General features: G+C 40.0%; 1 protein-coding gene across 1 annotated transcript in view; it reads left to right on the top strand.

Annotated features, from left to right (window-relative positions):
- The first annotated feature begins 2577 nt into the window (after positions 1 to 2577).
- Positions 2578 to 18671, top strand: part of LOC114922742 (vomeronasal type-2 receptor 26-like) — a 20960-nt gene continuing 4866 nt past the window's right edge. The window contains exons 1-4 of the mRNA XM_029284604.1: positions 2578 to 2648; positions 10138 to 10429; positions 11040 to 11876; positions 17658 to 17829. Of these exons, the coding sequence (XP_029140437.1) occupies positions 2578 to 2648; positions 10138 to 10429; positions 11040 to 11876; positions 17658 to 17829 (1372 nt within the window). The remainder of the gene's footprint in view (positions 2649 to 10137; positions 10430 to 11039; positions 11877 to 17657; positions 17830 to 18671) is intronic.

The following is an 18671-nucleotide window of genomic DNA, read 5'->3' as shown; positions in this document are numbered from 1 at the left end:
TTATTATTATTATTATTATTATTATTATTATTATTATTATTATTATTATTATTATTATTATTATATCATGGATCAAAACATACAATGCATTCAGAAAGTATTCAGACCCCCTTCACTTTTGTCAATTTTGTTACGCTGCAGCCTGATTCTACAGTTGTTGGAATTCATTTTTTTCCTCATTAATCTACAGGCAGGACCCCATAAGGAAAAGGGGAAAACAACTTGACTGAGCTTGAAAGGATTTGCAAGGAAGAATGGCAGAGAATCCCCCAATCCAGGTTTGCAAAGTTTATTGCATCAGACCCCAAAAGACATGAGGCTGTAATTGCTGCCAAAAGTGCTTATAGGGTACTGAGTGTAGACTAATGAGAAAAAAAATGAATTTCAACCACTGTAGAATCAGGCTGCAGCATAACAAAATTGACAAAAGTGAAGGGGGGGTCTGAATATTTATTGAATGTACTGTATATTCTTCTATTGTTCCTCCCTCCTTCACTTTTTTCCAGTGGCTGTAATCTTTCCCTATTGCTCCACTAGCAGCCTAATCAGTGATTAATATTTATATAATATTTATATGTTACTTATATGTAAGGATGTAGGTCTATACATATGTTGTATATAGTATGTTTTAAGTGTGTGTTATGTATGTGTACACTTGAGACCAAGCAACTAAATTTCATTTTTAATGTGTGCCATTGTGCCCACAGGGGAAAAAAATGACAATAAAGGTTATCTAATCTAATCTAATCTAATCTAATCTAATCTAATCTAATCTAATCTAATCTAATCAATTTGGTTGAGCAGATACTTCAGGACTGAAGCATAGAGTAAGACTCCAGTGGGGGTTATAGCATTGATTTACTTCAGGCTATTATTCATGAGCTCTATTATTCATGAACCCCGTTGATTTCAAGACTAAGTTTTATTTTTATATTTTTACACTAGCTCTCACTGGAAAGGACAAAAGGTTTCTTTGAATTTTCTACCATGACTTTCTCTCCAAATTAATATTACATCTCAAAATCTTCACTAAGCCAGCACAGTTTCTTATGTGTTGTTCCTCCTCACTTTATATAAACTTTTATCATTTTTCTGACCAAGAGTTCTGAAAGATTAGTGGAAACTAATCAAGGAGAGAAGCAAACTGGAATTAAGGAGAAAGTTCCTAACAGTGAGGACAATTAACCAGTGGAACAGCTTGCCACCAGAAGTTGTGGGTGCTTCATCACTGGAGGTTTTTAAAAACCTGTTCTTAAAAAAAGAGATAGGACAGTCACTTGTCTGAAATGGTACGGGGTCTCCTGCTTGAGCAGGGGGTCAGACTAGAAGACCTCCGAGGTCCCTTCCAGCTTTTTTCTGATTGATTGATTAAACTCCATTCATGAACAATGCAGACTGCAAAACTGAAATTTTACCCCACATTCTAAAAGGGCTGAATTTTGAGTTTTCCAATTTGACTTTCAATCCAAATTAACGTTACAAATGAAGTTCTACTCTGGGCAGAATTTCTAATGTGTTGTCTCTTCTTAAATTTTGTTGCTTATCATCTTCCTGATGAAGAGTTTTGGAAAGAGATCCAGCCAGTCTACGAGCCTGGCTTTTTATTAAGAAAAGCACAAAGATTTGAATTACACTTGGACATTGCAAAGATCACTAGAACAATCATTTAAGAAAAAGTGTCCCTAAATCTAAAGCAAAGCAAACCAAACAACAATGGTTGGAAACTGACCAACGAGAGAAGCAACCTGGAATTAAGGAGAAAGTTCCTAACAGTGAGGACAATTAACCAGTGGAACGGCTTGCCACCAGAAGTTGTGGGTGCTTCATCACTGAAGGTTTTTAAGAAGAGATTGGACAATCACTTATCTGAAATGGTAAGGGGTCTCCTGCTTGAGCAGGGGGATGGACTAGAAGACCTCCAAGGTTCTATTTCTATTTCTATTATTTCTATTTCTATTTCTATTTCTATTCTTCTCCAGATGAAACTTACGAAGTATAAACAGGAAGTTTCTGTGGGTGTGTTTGAAAGTCTGGTTTCTTAAAAGGAAGAAAGTTTTGCAGATGTAAATTCCCACCAATAATGAGATCGCCAGGCTTGTAATAGTATCTGGGAAGGTTGAAATGTTTTTTTGAGACACATTTACGATGTTTCTTCTTCTCAGAAGTTGGAGGTAGGAGCCAGAAGAGCACCAGCAGCAGGAGGAGAGGCAGCCCAGTCATTCTTCTCACCTTCCCTGCTAGATCAGAAATCAAGATTGTGCAGGCATCACTTTAAATTTCACCAGAGCCATGCCACCTGGCCTTGGGGCAAATTTATATAATTCATGCTTTTATCTTATCCGTGTTTGTCCTGTGACTGTGAAGAGAAAACTAGACCAGATGAGTCTGGTCAGGAATTAGTTGTTTGCAAGACAAGAGATGGTGAGATGTTTTGCCTCCACCTGCAGGACTCAAAGCATATTTTTAAAAGCAGATGTTATCTTGGAAGATTTTTGTGGGCAGAAATCCGTAGGAAATACATTGAGAATTATTGTTCTTCTAATTGCGAGGAAAAGCAATTGTCCTGTCTAGTTAACAATGGCTGTGATGAAAGAGAAAACTGCCAGCTGTGTCTCTCCAACCCAAGAGTTTGCTCTTTGTAAGACAAGGTAAACTGGCATGTCTTTCTCCTACAGGGAGAAGTCAAAGCATATTTTTTTAAAAGCAGATTTTCTCTCGGAAGTCTTTTCTGGGTAGAAATCCTCAAGGGTATACATTAAGAAGTACTGTTCTTATGATAATTGCAAGGAAATGCAATTTTCCTATCTGCTTAGCACTGGGTTTCGTTTGTATACCAGAAGGGAAAAATATCCTTGTGTCGCTTGTTAATCCTCAGTTCATACAGACTTTAGAGTCAAGATGAAGTTGGGTATTTAATTTTTTTTTTAATAATTTTTTTTATTAATTTTTCAATTAAAAACAAAAACATAGATCTTTTATCACAATATCAACCAAAGAAAATAACGCTAATCAATACATTCACGGACGTGTCCGGTGTCCCCCCCCCTGCACCGCCCTCTTCCACTTACCACACCTTCCTCCTCCCAACCTACCACCACTCCTCCTTCCTCCCTCTTTCCTACCTCCCTTCCTCACTCAACCATCCCGTCTTGTGCAGTCGGGGCACCACCGGACATCTCCTTAAAAAAATCATACATATAAATCTATAATACAAACCTACCCCTTTCCCCCCTCCCCCCCAGGACTTCCCAAAGCTAATCTAGGAAATAAACGCACAATAATCCAATTCTATTCAAAACTACTCATTTGGGTATTTAATAATATAATAATAATGATAAAGTTGGAAGGGACCTTGGAGGTCTTCTAGTCCAACCCCCTGCTCAGGCAGGAAACCCTATACCATTTCAGTCAAATGGTTTTGCAGTGTTGGAGCATTCACAACTTCTGGAGGAAGGTTGTTCCACTGGTTAATTGTTCTCACTGTCAGGAAATTTCTCCTTATTTCTAGGTTGCTTCTCTCCTTGATTAGCTTCCATCCGTTGCTTCTCGTCCTGCCTTCAGGTGCTTTGGAAAATAGCTTGACTCCCTCTTCTTTGTGGCAGCCCCTGAGATGTTGGAACACTGCTATCACATCACCTCTCGTCCTTCTCTTCATTAAACTAGAATACCCAATTCCAGCAGCCTTTCCTTATATGTTTTAGCCTCCAGTCCCCTAATCATCTTTGTTGCTCTTCTCTGTACTCTTTCTAGAGCCTCAACATCTTTTTTACATTGTGGTGACCAAAACTGGATGCAGTATTCCAAGTGTGGCCTTACCAAGGCCTTTTAAAGCAGTATTAAGACTTCACATGATCTTGATACTATCCCTCTGTTAATGCATTTATGTATTAAAAATATTTGGTGCCTCTCTCATATCAAAATGAAGCTGGGTGGCTTACAGTATTAAAACATTAAAATGTTAACAGATTTCTAAAACAATAAAACAGAAAATCACAATCCAAATAAAATTATAGTTAAAAGATGGGGAGGGAATGGACAGGATGCATGGGGACAGGGAATTGGGACTGCCTCTTAATACATCATACCTCCAGTGTGATGCTCCCCCATTTGGGCCCCACGTTATGTGGCAGAATCAGGTCTTTAGGTTCTGCAGAAGGTCAGAAGGGTGGGAGGCAATTTCTCCTTAAGGGGTAAGATCAACAAAGGATGGAAAGTGATCAAGGAGAGATTCAACCTGGAAATAAGGAGAAATTTCCTGACAGTGAGAACAATCAATCAATGGAACAGAAATTGCCTTCAGATGTTGTTGGTGCTTCATCACTGGAGGCTTTCAAGAAGAGATTGGACTGTCATCTGTCAGAAATGGTGTAGAGACTCCTGCTTGGGCTGGGGTGGGACTAGATGACCTACAACTCTGATCCTCTCCTCTCCTCTCCCATCCCATGCCATCCCATGCCATCCCATGCCATCCCATGCCATGCCATCCCATCCCATCCCATCCCATCCCATCCTATCCTATCCTATCCTATCCTATCCTATCCTATCCTATCCTATTCTGTAGGAACCACCGCAGAGAAGGCGCTTCTCCTGGACCCCACCAGCTGGAGATGCAAGGAATATGGTCCAATTGTGCCATATTCTGGACTTGTGGCTCTGCTGAGAATCAGTCATGAGTTGGTCAATTCCCATTTGGAGTAATGTAACATCCTCCCCATTGGGCTGCCCTTGAGGACTACTTAGAAACTACAGCTGATCCAAATGTAGTGGCACACCAAGTACTGGACACTACTAGATTCACCCATGTCATCTATCCAAACTATCTATGCACACAGATGTCCTAGACGAGCAATCCCTAACGGGCTTGCAGCTTGGTGGTCCATCTGGGGAGGGGAGAGGAGAACCGGGCTATGTGAGTGGCAGGCCATTGTGCATGCACACACATCTGAAATGCAAATTGAGCTGCATGCAAATGCATGTGTGCGCCAGCCAGTTGCTAGTATAAGTCTGAGCTGAGCACACAATTTTTTTGTGTTGGCCTGTCGCTCAAATGAGTCGAGCTGCACATGCATATGTGTGCCCCGTCCTGTGGCCTGGTTGAAAAGAGGCCATGGCCCAGTAGTAGGCTGCGGCCTGGGGTTTGTGGTTGGGGGTCACATTTTTCAGTGCTTTTGAAACTTCAGACAGTCACTAAATGAATTCTTGTAAGTTGAGGACTTTAAGTAATCTATTCTGATCTGGTCTTTGCCCTCCAAACTGCCTTGCTTCAGTTTCAAACCCATATCTCTCTCAATCCACCAATGAAAGGAAATATATTATACTGTGTTGTTGTGTTACATTCCTAAAAAACCTGCAATTTGTCATCTTGCAATTGGTTGCACAGAGCACCGAGGATCATTTTATGCAAAAAATGCCTCTCCTTCCTAATATTTAAGGAATGCATTTCGGATATACTTTGGAATATATACTTTGGACATTATCAGTTTTTGGAAAGCTTGTAAAAATGAGAAGAGCAACTGACACAGACGAGATTTAAGGGTGAGGTTAAAGCTTGAATTAACTGCATGTCACTATCAGGGGATTATTATTATTAATAATCATCGCACAGTCAGCCAGATGTTCAGACTGGATTTGGCATTTTTGTCTACCTATCGAGTCCTTACCCAGGACCTGGGCTAGGCAGATGTGGATGTTTGATGTTATTACAGATATCGTCGCAGGATGGAAGCAGTTCCTAGTAAGGCCGCCTTTTGCAATTGACTAATGGCGAATTTGTCAATGCCAATGGTGTTCAAGTGGTGCTCCAATTGTTTTGGGATTATTATTATTATTATTATTATTATTATTATTATTATTATTATTATTATTATTATTATTATTATTATTATTATTATTATTATTATTATTATTATTAAAATAATATTGACATTATCTGCTCATCCCACCCAGTAAACAGCCCCACATTGATGAAGGAGCCAAACATGATTTGTATAGGATTTAAATTCTTTCATTTCAAGAAAATAGACAATGTGAGCTTACAAAGGCCTAAAAAAATATGCCATTGATTTCGTTTCTGAATTAAAACTAGGGATCCAATATTATATAGGGCATGACGGAGGGACTGGAAAACCAATCTATTGATTCATTATTCTATTTATGTTCAGTCTGAGTGAAGAAGAAGATAGCTCTACCATGCTAAAGTAATCATCAAGTAGACCACAACCAATCTGTTCTTAAAAACTTCCACTGTTGGAGCATTCACAACATCTGGAGGCAAGTCGTTCCACTTCAATTATAACTCATCCTCTTCCGGACAGAACAAGTAGACTGTTACCATGTTCCTGAAGCTCAAGAGAAACTAACTTGACTGAATCTCTTCCAGGAAATGTGGCACAGAGTGGCCACAAAAATTGCATATCTCTTATCTGGCAAAAAATCAGTTCTCAGTTGAGTGCAGTGAATTAAATCAAACTGAGATATAGAGACTATTATCTCAGTACAACAGTCCCATGGATTTGCAATGGATTTTTTTTTAAAAAAACTTGGTGTACGGCATTCTGCTTCCTCCTCTTGATTTATGGGAAATCTTTTCTTTCTTGCCCTATTGTTTTATTGCATTATTCCTCACTTTGGGTTTCTGAAGAAAAACCTACAGTATAGTATAGTATAGTGTAGTATAGTGTAGTGTAGTGTAGTGTAGTGTAGTGTAGTGTAGTGTAGTGTAGTGTAGTGTAGTGTAGTGTAGTGGAATAGAATGGAATGGAATGGAATAGGAATAAACAGAGTTGGTAGGGACCTTGGAGGTCTTCTAGTCCAACTCCCTGCTTAGACAGGAAACCCTATACAATTTCAGACAAATTGTTGTCCAATCTCTTCTATGCTGGATGTAAGCTATGTTATTATTATATAAGTTACTATTACTTACAGTAATAGAGTTACTTATAGTAAATAACTGACCATGAATGTGTGTGCTTGCATTATATGTTGCTTATGCATTAGTCTCCCCTGCCTTTCTTAGATGTATAAATATCAGTGTATCCTTTAATTGAGTGGGGTCTCTCTCAGTATTTGGAAGAAGTCTTGCAAGCACATGCTGGTTAATCAAAAACCTTGATTATTTGCTTTGGGTCCCCTGTTTGATTCCACACTGTGCATCCATTCTTGTTACCCCATCCAGTCCAGAGATTTATGATGAATGATGGTATCTTTCCCACAACAGTCAACAATGAAGAAAGCCCACTTCATAAGAAATACACAACAGACAAACTTTTCTGGCTCTACCTAGTTTTTAGACAACATTCCTGTAGAGTTTAAGGAAGCCTGACATCTTGAGAAATCTGCCTGCCTCTTGTTACAAACCATTGGAGAAGTTAGAAACTAAGTTTTCATCCCCTGCCATGTGGGGGATAAATAAACCAGCTCTTCCATCCAAACATTGGTTTGATTACTCACACTTGCTAGAGTGCAACTGACTGTCATGTGCCACCATGGCCCATTAGCACTCATGCTATCTGAACAAACTATGGATCAGGCCAAACTCCACCTTGTGTGCAGGTTCTCAGTTTCATGTAGGTCAATTATCCAAATTCACTTTGACTCTCAAGTCCAACAGCTCTGTGGATTAGCAACAAGAGACACATACATGTTTTTCCCTTTCTGGTGCACAAACACAATGGAGTGCTAAGTGGGTGGGACAATTACTTTCCCTTGCAGTTATCAGAAGACCAGTAGTTGTTAACGTGTCCCCTGAGGATTTCAAGCCACAAAAATATTTCAAGACAAAACCTGCTTTAAAAAATATGCTTGGATTTGTCCAGGTGGGGGCAGGACATGTCACGTCCCCTTGTCTTGCAAAGAGCTAACTCCTGGATTTGATGAGACTGAGCTGCCCTTCATTTTCTCTTTGGTCGCAGCCCAAACACAGGTAAGAGGAAGCATATTTGATATATTTGCCCTGAAGCCATCCAGGTGGCATGCCCTGTGTTTATCCTGTTAAAGCTCTGGTGAAATTTAAAGTGAAACCTTCATTTCTGATCTAGGAGGGAAGGTGACAAGAATGACTGGGCTGCCTCTCCTGTTGATGCTCCTGCTCTTCTGGCTCCTTCATCCAGTTACTGCTAAGAGGATGCAAACCCTTTGTGTGTTGCCACAACATTACAAGATTCAGGAACACTACTACAGGCCTGGTGATCCCATTATTGGTGGGAATTTGCCCTTGGGGAACTATTGGCAAACTTTCTTAGACTTTAACAGAGACCCATACCCATTTTCTCTCCCCTATTTGTAAGTTTTACCTGGAGGACAAATCTCTAGGTCATTGTTTGATGTGTTTGCTCAGAAATATTTATTCTCATTATGTTTCAGTTTCTCTTGTAGTTCAAATCTTTGTGCTTTTCTCAATAAAGAGCCAAACTGGCTAGTTAAATAGGGTAGTTTATCTTTCTAGAACTCTTCATCAGGAAGATGATAAACAACATAAAGAGAGAGGAGGGACATTATTTTAGGAAGTTTACTAGCCTAATGGAGAAGATGACTTACACTGTTAATTTGGACAGAAAGTCATGATTGAAATCTCAAGTAACAGTTCAAAGCTTTTCCAGCATGGGATACTGCAAAAACTCAACACTCAGTTTTGGAACACAAATGCTTATGAATAGGGGGTACCTTGCTCAATAGTAGTAACTGTGAGAGGGACCTCGGAGTCCTAGTAGACAATCACTTAAATATGAGCCATCAATGTGCTGCAGCTGCCAAAAAGGCCAACACAGTGATGGGCTGCATTAACAGAGGGATAGAATCAAGATCATGTGAAGTATTAATACCACTTTACAATGCCTTGGTAAGGCCACATTTGGAATACTGCATCCAGTTTTGTAAGGTGACCAACTTTTTTACAATGAAAAGGAGGACACAAATAAATTGAAGAAAAAAATATCGTAAATAAAAGAAACATTTTATTCATTGCAACAATAATACAGACAACTTGCATGTGCAAAGTTTGCTAGCTGGGTGCTTGGGCGTGCTCAGCAGCAATTCCTATTGGCTTTCGAAAGTCAATAGTGGGAGTAGCACAGCTCATGCAAAAGTTGAAAAAAAACCATCAAAAAAAGGTGCCGGAACGCCATTCTGAGCGTTCTATGAAAAAAAAAAAGCCCTGCAGATTAGTCTTCAAATATTGAAAAGGAGGACATGAGGGAGGACACTTTTCGAGGGAGGATAGAACTCACAAAAGGAGGACTGTCCTCCCTAAAGGAGGACGGTTGGTCACCTTAAGTTTTGGTCATCACAATGTAAAAAAGATGTTGAGACTCTAGAAAGAGTACAGAGAAGAGCAACAAAGATGATTAGGGGACTGGAGACTAAAGCATATAAGAAAAGGTTGATGGAATTGGGTATGTCTAGTTTAATGAAGAGAAGGACGAGGGGGACATGATAGCAGTGTTCCAATATCTCAGGGGCTGCCACAAAGAAGAGGGAGTCAAGCTATTTTCCAAGGTGCCTGAAGGCAGGACAAGAAGCAATGGATGGAAACTAATAAAGGAGAGAAGCAACCTAGAACTAAGGAGAAACTTCCTGACAGTTAGAACAATTAACCAGTGGAACCACCTGCCTCCAGAAGTGGTGAATGCTCCAACACTGGAAGTTTTTAAGAAGAGACTGGACAGCCATTTGTCTGAAATGGTATAGGGTTTCCTACCTTAGCAGGGGGTTGGACTAGATGACCTCCAAGGTCCCTTCCAACTTTACTACTACTACTACTACTACGATGATGATGATGATGATGATGATGATGATGATGATGATGATGATGATGATGATGGCCCTCAGTAAATATTTCCTGTGACCTCACTCAAGTCTTGTGCTCAGCAAAGGTTACCTATCTTGAAGAAGCTGCTTCAAAGAGAAGAAAATTGATTAGGTTATAGAGGAGAAATTGGGAAGGATGATAACCACAGAAGCAACATGAAGACAGGAGGGATGATAGAGGGACATGAAATGGTGCATGATATGGGTAGACAGGCTTTTTTCCTTTCTCAAAAATCCATCCAAGTTTAATCAAGAAACATCTTTTTTAAAAAAAACATTAAAAAGACAAGACAAGTGTTGCTGTAATGTTTCACAATGTTTCTCTCACTATAGACCCACACCCAACAACTACCAGCTGTTCATGGCCTTGGTATTTGCAGTGACAGAGATCAATAAGGATCTGGTACTCCTCCCCAATGTTACTCTTGGCTTCAACATGTATGACAATGGCTATTGGAAGAAGAGGGTTTCTTTAACCAGCCTCTTTCTGCTCTCTACACGTGGCCAAATGGTTCCAGGTTATAAATGTGACCAGCAGGACATTCTCTTCTCTGTCATTGGAGGTGACAACCCCCAATTCTCAATGCAGATGGCCTCCATCTTCAGCATCTTCAAGGTCCCACAGGTATGGAGGCTCCTTTAGATACAGTGATGGAGTAAACAAACTATAGAAGTGAACACAGAAGTCCAAGATGACACCAAAAGACGGGGGGGGGGGGGACATCAATAGCATATGACCTAGAACAGAGGGGGTCAAACTCACAGTGTCATGTGAAGTGTCACGACATATCGTTACTTTCCATTGCCAGAGCTAGGGTGGGCACGGGTTCCACACGACACATTCAGCCCACGGGCCGGCAGTTTGACGCCCCTGACTTAGACAATTGGTACTACAGTTGGATTCATTTTTCATGTGTCAAGATATCTTTTATATAACCTCTAAGAGAGACATAGTGTAATATTTCTGTACTTGCCAAGAAGAACTCCTTCCGAACTTTTTTATTCATAAAATGGTAGCCATTCTTTCATTGTAGTTTAATTCCTGCACAAACTGGTGATTTGTTTCCTTGGATTCTGTCATGTCATGACTGGGAAAATATGTTAATTGCTGGCTCTTTTATCTATCAAAATGAATCAGTTTGACTGACGGGGTCAATAAACTACACAACTGGGACCCCCAAAGTCACCAACAATCTTTACTCTTGTCATTTAAAGAAGATTCTCTCTTTTTCCAGCTCAGTATTGGCTTTGAGTTCATTCAGGGAGATCGAAGAGTTTATCCTTCCTCCTTCCGGATTAATCCCAAGGAATTTCCTCAATTTGTGGGTTTAGTCCAACTGCTCCTATACTTCCAGTGGAACTGGGTTGGGCTTATTGTCTCTGAAAATGAGAACGGAGAACGATTCCTCTCAACTCTGAGGCCAATGCTCCTGGAGAAGGATATCTGCCTGGCCTTCACTCAAATAGTAAAACATGACGCTTCTAATGCGGAAGTGTACAAATTCACTTTACATTCAAAAATATGGGCTAATATTGAAATCATTCTTTCATTCGGAGAATCTGAAATTGTTAAAAAATTTCTCTGGGCTATGAACGTTTATGTATTTAATGAAAGGAGACCAAGTGAGAAAGTTTGGATCCTAACTTCCTATTGGAAACCACATGCAAATGATTTTCGACATAGTTGGCACCTTTTTAAGCACTTGCATGGGTCTCTGCATTTTAGGGATCACAGTGGTATTATCTCAGAATTCAGCAATTTCCTCCTCTCTTTAGACCCTTTGAATCCACAAAGAGATATGATTCTCCCACTGTGGTGGGAAAGGGTCTTTGGCTGTGAATTCCACAAACCAGGTGACTATTTTGTAAAATGGAAGAAATATTGTACAGGAAAAGAGAATTTACGGAATCTGCCAACCTACATATTTCAAACAAGCATGACTGGTGAAAGTTACAATATCTACAATGCCATTTATGCTCTGGCACATGCTTTACATGCACTGTATGGATCTGGATCACGACCAGCCATGATGAAGTTTGGAAAGAGTATCTCTAGTGTTCAGTCCTGGCAGGTGATCTCTAACACTTTTTATTCAGTCCATAGATCTTAGAGAGGAAACTTCCCATCTGTAATATTTGAAACATTCATTAAATATCTGTATGCTACTATATCAATGTACTTCAGAACAGATTAAAACAGAAATTATTGAAAAAATAATCTGAATTAAGTACAATGATTTGTTGAAAGGGGGCAGAGGGAAAAAAGAAGAAGAACTGCAAACCAGTTTAAGATTGTTTCGGCCACATCATAAGGCTAGTTGTTCAATTTCCCATCTGTATGCAGATTTGTCATTGTCTCAAACCAATCATTGTTGTACCATCTGGAAACTTCAGTACTTTAATTCAGTACTTTGAGATGCAGTCATTGGTATAAAAAAAAAGAAAAGTGTAGAGAGCATACAGCCCTGGGGGTGGGGGTGGGGTTTGTGCTAATTGTACAGCTATCTGATGTGATTTTGCCTAGCTTCACCTGTTGCTTCCTGTCTGTTAGAAAGCTTATGATCCACTTACAATTGTGGCCAGGCACAGTTAGCTGAGTTAGTTTAGTAAGAAGAATATCTGGAATGATGGTATTGAATGATAAGATAGATAGATAAGATAACCTTTGTTGTCATTTTTATACTGTGGGCACAATGGCACACATCAAAAATGAAATTTATTTGCCCGCTCTCAAAGTGAAATACCACCTAAACATACTATGAACAACATATGTATAGACCCACATTCCTACATATACGTAGCAATAAATATTACATATTGTCCATCTTGAATATATTACGGAAGGAGGAAGCTTGAGAGTTCGCAAGATTAATGCTGAATGGAATGAAACTATGGCTGAATCTGGATGTTCTGCCACGGATACTATGAAGCCTCCTCCCAGAAGGTAACAAGGAAAACAGATCGAGAAGAGGATGGGTGGTGTCCCAGATAATCTTACGGACCCTGCTCAAGCAGCGCTTCTGTGCTATGTCCTGGATGGGAGGGAGGGAATCGCCAATGATCTTTTCGGCCATTCTCACCACTCTCTGCACCACCTTCCTGTCTGAAGCAGTGATGCCTCCAAACCAGACTGTGATGCTGTGTGACAGGATGCTCTCGATTGCCCCCCTGTAGAAAGTGGTCAGGACAGGGGAAGGAAGATGTGCTTTTCTCATGCGGCGCAGAAAATGCAGGCGCTGCTGTGCCCGCTTCACCAGTTTCTCACTGTTGAGCGACCAAGTCAGCCTACTCGTTAGCTGCACACCTGAGCTAAAGTCTACAAAGAGGACCCTTGCATAGGTCTTTGGAGATTCAAGATTTGTAGGATGAAGTGCAGAGCCATATTAACAGCATCATCTGCTGATCTATTTGTTCAGTAGGCAAATTGCAGGAGGTCTAAGAGCGGATCTGTGATGGGCCAGCACTAGCTTTTCAAAGGTTTTCGTTAACTATGGATGTCAGAGCAACCAGTTTGTAGTCATTTAGTTCCTTGATGGAGGGTTTCTTCAGCACTGGGATCATAGTAGAGCATTTGAAGCAAGAAGGAACACAACACATCTCTAGTGATTTATTAAAGATGTGGGTGAAGATAGGGACCAGTTGGTCAGCAGGCTTTTCCAGGCTTTTGTCTATGAAATAGTCCTCGCACATCATTTTCTGTGATCACCAGAGGTGGGAGGGCCAAGGGGATGGAGTCAGTTGTAGAAGGCATGGTTGTTATGGTGTATCTGAGATGGAGATGGTGGTAACAGTTGATAGTGGTTTCTTCTCAAACCTACAGTAAAATGCATTCAGGTCATCTGCCAGTTGTCAATTCCCTTCAGCATGGAAAGGTGGTTTGCTATAACCAGTGACGTTGTTAAGAGTTTTCCACACATTTACTGGTTCATTTATTGAGAGCTGGTTCCTCCACTTTTCAGAGTAGCTTCTTTTTGCTGTTCTGATCTTGTTAATACATTTCTGGCCTGATTGTACAGCATTCTATCTCCTTTCCTGTGGGCTTCCTCTTTGGCATGACGTAGCTGCTTGAGTTAAGCTGTGAACCAAGGCTTATTGTTACTGTATATTCACAAGTTCCAGGTTAGCACACATAGATCTTCACAAAAGCTAACATATATTTTTTTTAATTATAATTTTTTATATTTTTTATTTTTTTATGTTTCCAAACTCTCCCCCATACATATACCGTGATATTTATCAGATGTTAACATACATTCTTTTTACATTCTTATATATAAGATACTTTTAATGAAATAAATACATACACATGACTTTTGGTGTTGCTCGCCCATTTCCCCTTTCACTGCATCTACACTCCTTCTTCTCTACCTTCTTTCTCCCTTTCTTCTCTTTCCTCCCTACTTCCCTCTTCTTCCTCTCCTCTCCTCTTCTCTTTCCTTCACCACTCTCTCCTCCAACCTTCCTACTTCCTTCTCCCCTCCTTTACTCTTTTCTCTCTCCTCTCCTTTCTTCCCTCTCATCCCTCTTCAGATACAATTTGGGGGTAATGTCCGAGCAACTCCTCTCTCCAAATTTCCCTATCTGTATTATATACAATAAAATTAATTTTCTCTTACATTAATACTTCTATTTATCTAATCTTCTCGGTATATACTTCTATAAATATTTATACAACCTCCAGTTATTCTATACTGTGTCGCTTGGGTCTCCCTCCTTATCTGCTCCTTCTTCTTCCATCTAAATTGATGTTAACTATCTTTTAACCGTATTCTCTTTTCAGCCAATCATAAAAAGTTCCCCAGATTTCATAGTAGTCTGATTCTGTCTTATCTTTAATCGTCATTGTTAGTCTATTCATTTCTGCATATTCCAGTATTTTCCCAATCACCTCTCCCTCTGGGGGGGGGGGCTACAAAAGCTAACATATGATGTTACAGTATCTGTGAGTTCATCCAAGTCTGCAGAGGTATCTTCAAAAACTTTTCCAATCAGTGCAGTCAAGGTAAGCCTGTAGCTTTGCCTCCTCCGTCCAAGGCTTCACTGATTTAATTGTTGGTTTTATGGTTTTAAGCTGGTACAAGGTGAATAATACAATGACCAGAGTGTACCACAGCTGCTCATGGTAAAAACTGATAAGCATTTTTTTTAATGTTATGTAGCAGTGGTTTAAAGTATTCTTGCCTCTAGTAAGATAGTTGACATGCTGAAAATATCTTGGTAGCTCTTGGCTTAAGAGCTGTTGAAATCTCCTAATACAATGAGGAGTGAATCTGGATATCTTTTTTCAGCTTACATAATCTGGTAAACTAGAGTTTGCAATGCATTGTTTATGCAAGCTTGTGGAAGAATGTACGAGGCAAACTCTTGTGGAGAATAAAATAGATAATTAATGTTGATTAGGGGACTGGAGGCTAAAGCATATAAGGAATGGTTGCTGGAATTGGGTATGTCTAGTTTAATGAAACTCAATATTAAGAAAACCAAAATCATGGCATCCGGCCCTCTCAATAGCTGGCAAATAGATGGGAAAGAAATGGAGGTAGTGACAGATTTTATTTTCCTGGTCTCCAAGATCACCTCAGATGGGGACTGCAGTCAAGAAATTAAAAGACGCTTGCTCCTGGGGAGGAAAGCTATGGCAAATCTAGACAGCATACTAAAAAGCAGAGACGTCACCCTGCCAACAAAAGTGCGTAGAGTCAAGGCCATGGTTTTCCCAGTTGCAATGCATGGCTGTGAAAGTTGGACCATAAGAAAGGCTGAGCGCCAAAGAATTGAGGCCTTTGAACTATGGTGCTGGAGAAGACTCCTGGGAGTCCCCTGGACTGCAAGGCGATCCAACCGGTCAGTGCTAGAGGAGATCAGCCCTGACTGCTCTTTAGAAGGCCAGATCCTGAAGTTGAAACTCAAATACTTTGGCCACCTAATGAGAAGGAAGGATTCACTGGAGAAGGGCCTAATGCTGGGAAAGATCGAGGGCAATAGAAGAAGGGGACGACAGAGAATGAGGTGGCTGGATGGAGTCACTGAAGCAGTAGGTGTGAACGTAAATGGACTCCAGAAGATGGTAGAGGACAGGAAGACCTGGAGGAACATTGTCCATGGGGTCGCGATGGGTCGGACACGACTTCGCAATTAACAACAACAAAGTTTAATGAAGAGAAGGACGAGGGGGGGGCATGATAGCAGTCTTCCAAGATCTCAGGGGCTGCCACAAAGAAGAGGGAGTCAAGCTATTTTCCAAGGCACCTGAAGGCAGGACAAGAAGCAACAGATGGAAACTGATCAAGGAGAGAAGCAACTTAGAATTAAGGAGAAACTTCCTGACAGTTAGGACAATTAACCAATGGAACAACCTGCCTCCAGAAGCGGTGAATGTTCCAACACTGGAAGTTTTTAAGCAGGGGGTTGGACTCAATGACCTCCAAGGTCCCTTCCAACTTTATTATATTATTATTGTTATTGTTATTGTTATTGTTATTGTTATTGTTGTTGTTGTTGTTGTTGTTATTGTTATTGTTATTGTTATTGTTATTGTTAATGTCTCTAAGTGCACATCACATAATTTCTTCAGTGTAGTTACATTTTTACACCATCGGTTGTTGATATAAAAGCAGAGACCCCCTCCCTTCTTTTTACCACATGGTTCTGCAATTCTGTCTGCCCTCTGTATTGGAAACTCTGGGATATGCAAGCTGCTATCATCAATCAACTTATTTAGCCAGGTTTCAAGGGCTGCTGATTTGTAAAAAGCAGAGTTGCATCTGTTTAAAAGAAGTAATTCACCCATTTCATTAGCGAGTGAATGTAAATTAGTCAAAAAGAGTGAGGGAAGAAGGGTTTTTATTCCATTTTTTCCTTAGTCTATTAGTCTATTCAAAATCCCTGCTCGCTTACCCCTTCTTCATCATCGTCGTCTTCTCCTTGTGTGTTTTTTTTTTCATTGTTCGGAGAGAGCTGCCACTTAATAATAATAATAATAATAATAATAATAATAATAATAATAATAATAATAATAATAATAATAATAATAATAATAAAGTTGGAAGGGACCTTGGAGGTCATCGAGTCCAACCCCCTGCCCAGGCAGGAACCCTACACCATTTCAGACAAACGGCTGTCCAGTCTCTTCTTAAAAACTTCCAGTGTTGGAGCATTCACCACTTCTGGAGGCAGGTTGTTCCACTGGTTAATTGTTCTAACTGTCAGGAAGTTTCTCCTTAGTTCCAAGTTGCCTCTCTCCTTGATCAGTTTCCACCTGTTGCTTCTCGTCCTGCCTTCAGGTGCCTTGGAAAATAGCTTGACTCCCTCTTCTTTGTGGCAGCCCCTGAGATACTGGAACGCTGCTATCCTGTCCCCCCTCATCCTTCTGTTTGTTAAACTAGACATACCCAATTCCAGCAACCATTCCTTATATGTTTTAGCCTCCAGTCCCCTAATCCAGTCCCCCTTCCTCGATCAGAATCTCCTCAACATTTGTAAAGACAGGAGGGAGGGGCGTATAGTCGCAGAAAGATGTCCATTAAAAAAATGTTGCTTGTTGCTTAACAGTTTATCTCTTGAATATGAAATATGAAGTGAACCACAGACAATAATTAAAAAACAACAAAACCCTATCAGAGGGCATTGCACTGAGGCTGCCGTCGGCGGCACCATCTTGAAGCAGGAAAAAAAAAATCTTCATACATTGTGCATTGGTGTATAGTCATTTGAGTCCTTTTTGATTGACCCTGTATTTGGTTTCTACATAACCTATTTTGTGTCTGAGAAGCCACAAAATGATAGAAGCCATGATGCCTTATCTGCGGTTTTCAGTCAATTACTCCAATTTCTGAAGATCTCTTTTGTTTCAGCTCCTTCCTTATTTGATGAATGTCCACTTCAATAACAGTGCTGGAGAGGAAATCTCCTTCTCAGAAAAAGGACTGGGATCTGCTCGTTATGACCTTCTCAATTGGGTTCGTCTCCCCAATCGATCAGTTGTCCTTCTGAAAGTTGGGCAAATAAATCCCGGGGCTCCCCCAGGTCAGGATATCACCATTCGCTCTGATGCAATTATCTGGCCTACAAAGGTGAGCTTGAAGATTCACTCTCCCCTGTGGATGCAGAACTTCCTAACTAAATTATTGAATCAGGAAACATGACAGCATGACATTTGGTGAAAAACCTGCTTTACATGTAAGACATTTGAGAAGCCACAAAATGATAGAAGCCATGATGCCTTATCTGCGGTTTTCAGTCAATTACTCCAATTTCTGAAGGATTGGAAAGAATTTCTTGCAACAAAGTTGGCCATTAGAGCAGGCAACAGTGATTTCTAAGGACCATTCCCATTATGGAATCATACACAAGAGACAAAATTCAATAATTGAGGCTCAGTGCAATGGGGTTTTTTTTAGTATGCACTGGAGGAATTTCCTCCAGAAAGCCATAGGGTGGACTCACATTTAGACATTACAAGACAGAAGGAGTAATAATAATAATAATAATAATAATAATAATAATAATAATAATAATAATAATAATAATAATAATAATAATAATAATAATAATAATAATAATAATAATAATAATAATAATAATTTGTTACTGCACTGTTTCCTCTGTCAACAATACTTAATAAGTCAGGACATGGTTATCAAACATGTAAAACATCTGCCAGACTATCCCACCTCCTTTACATGGATGATCTGAAGCTGTATGGAAAAACATCATCTGAAATAGAATCGCTGCTCAACACTGTCCGTATATATAGCCAAGATATTGCAATGGAGTTTGGCTTGGACAAGTGTGACACACTTACTATCAAACAAGGAAAAATAGTGAGAACTGAAGGAATCAAGATGCCCCACGAAAATAACATTAAG

Source organism: Protobothrops mucrosquamatus, unplaced genomic scaffold, assembly GCF_001527695.2.
Source record: "Protobothrops mucrosquamatus isolate PMUCROS unplaced genomic scaffold, P.Mucros_1.0 scaffold760, whole genome shotgun sequence".
In the NCBI taxonomy this organism is placed as follows: Eukaryota; Metazoa; Chordata; class Lepidosauria; order Squamata; family Viperidae; genus Protobothrops; species Protobothrops mucrosquamatus.
This window is presented reverse-complemented; position numbering and strand designations above follow the sequence as displayed.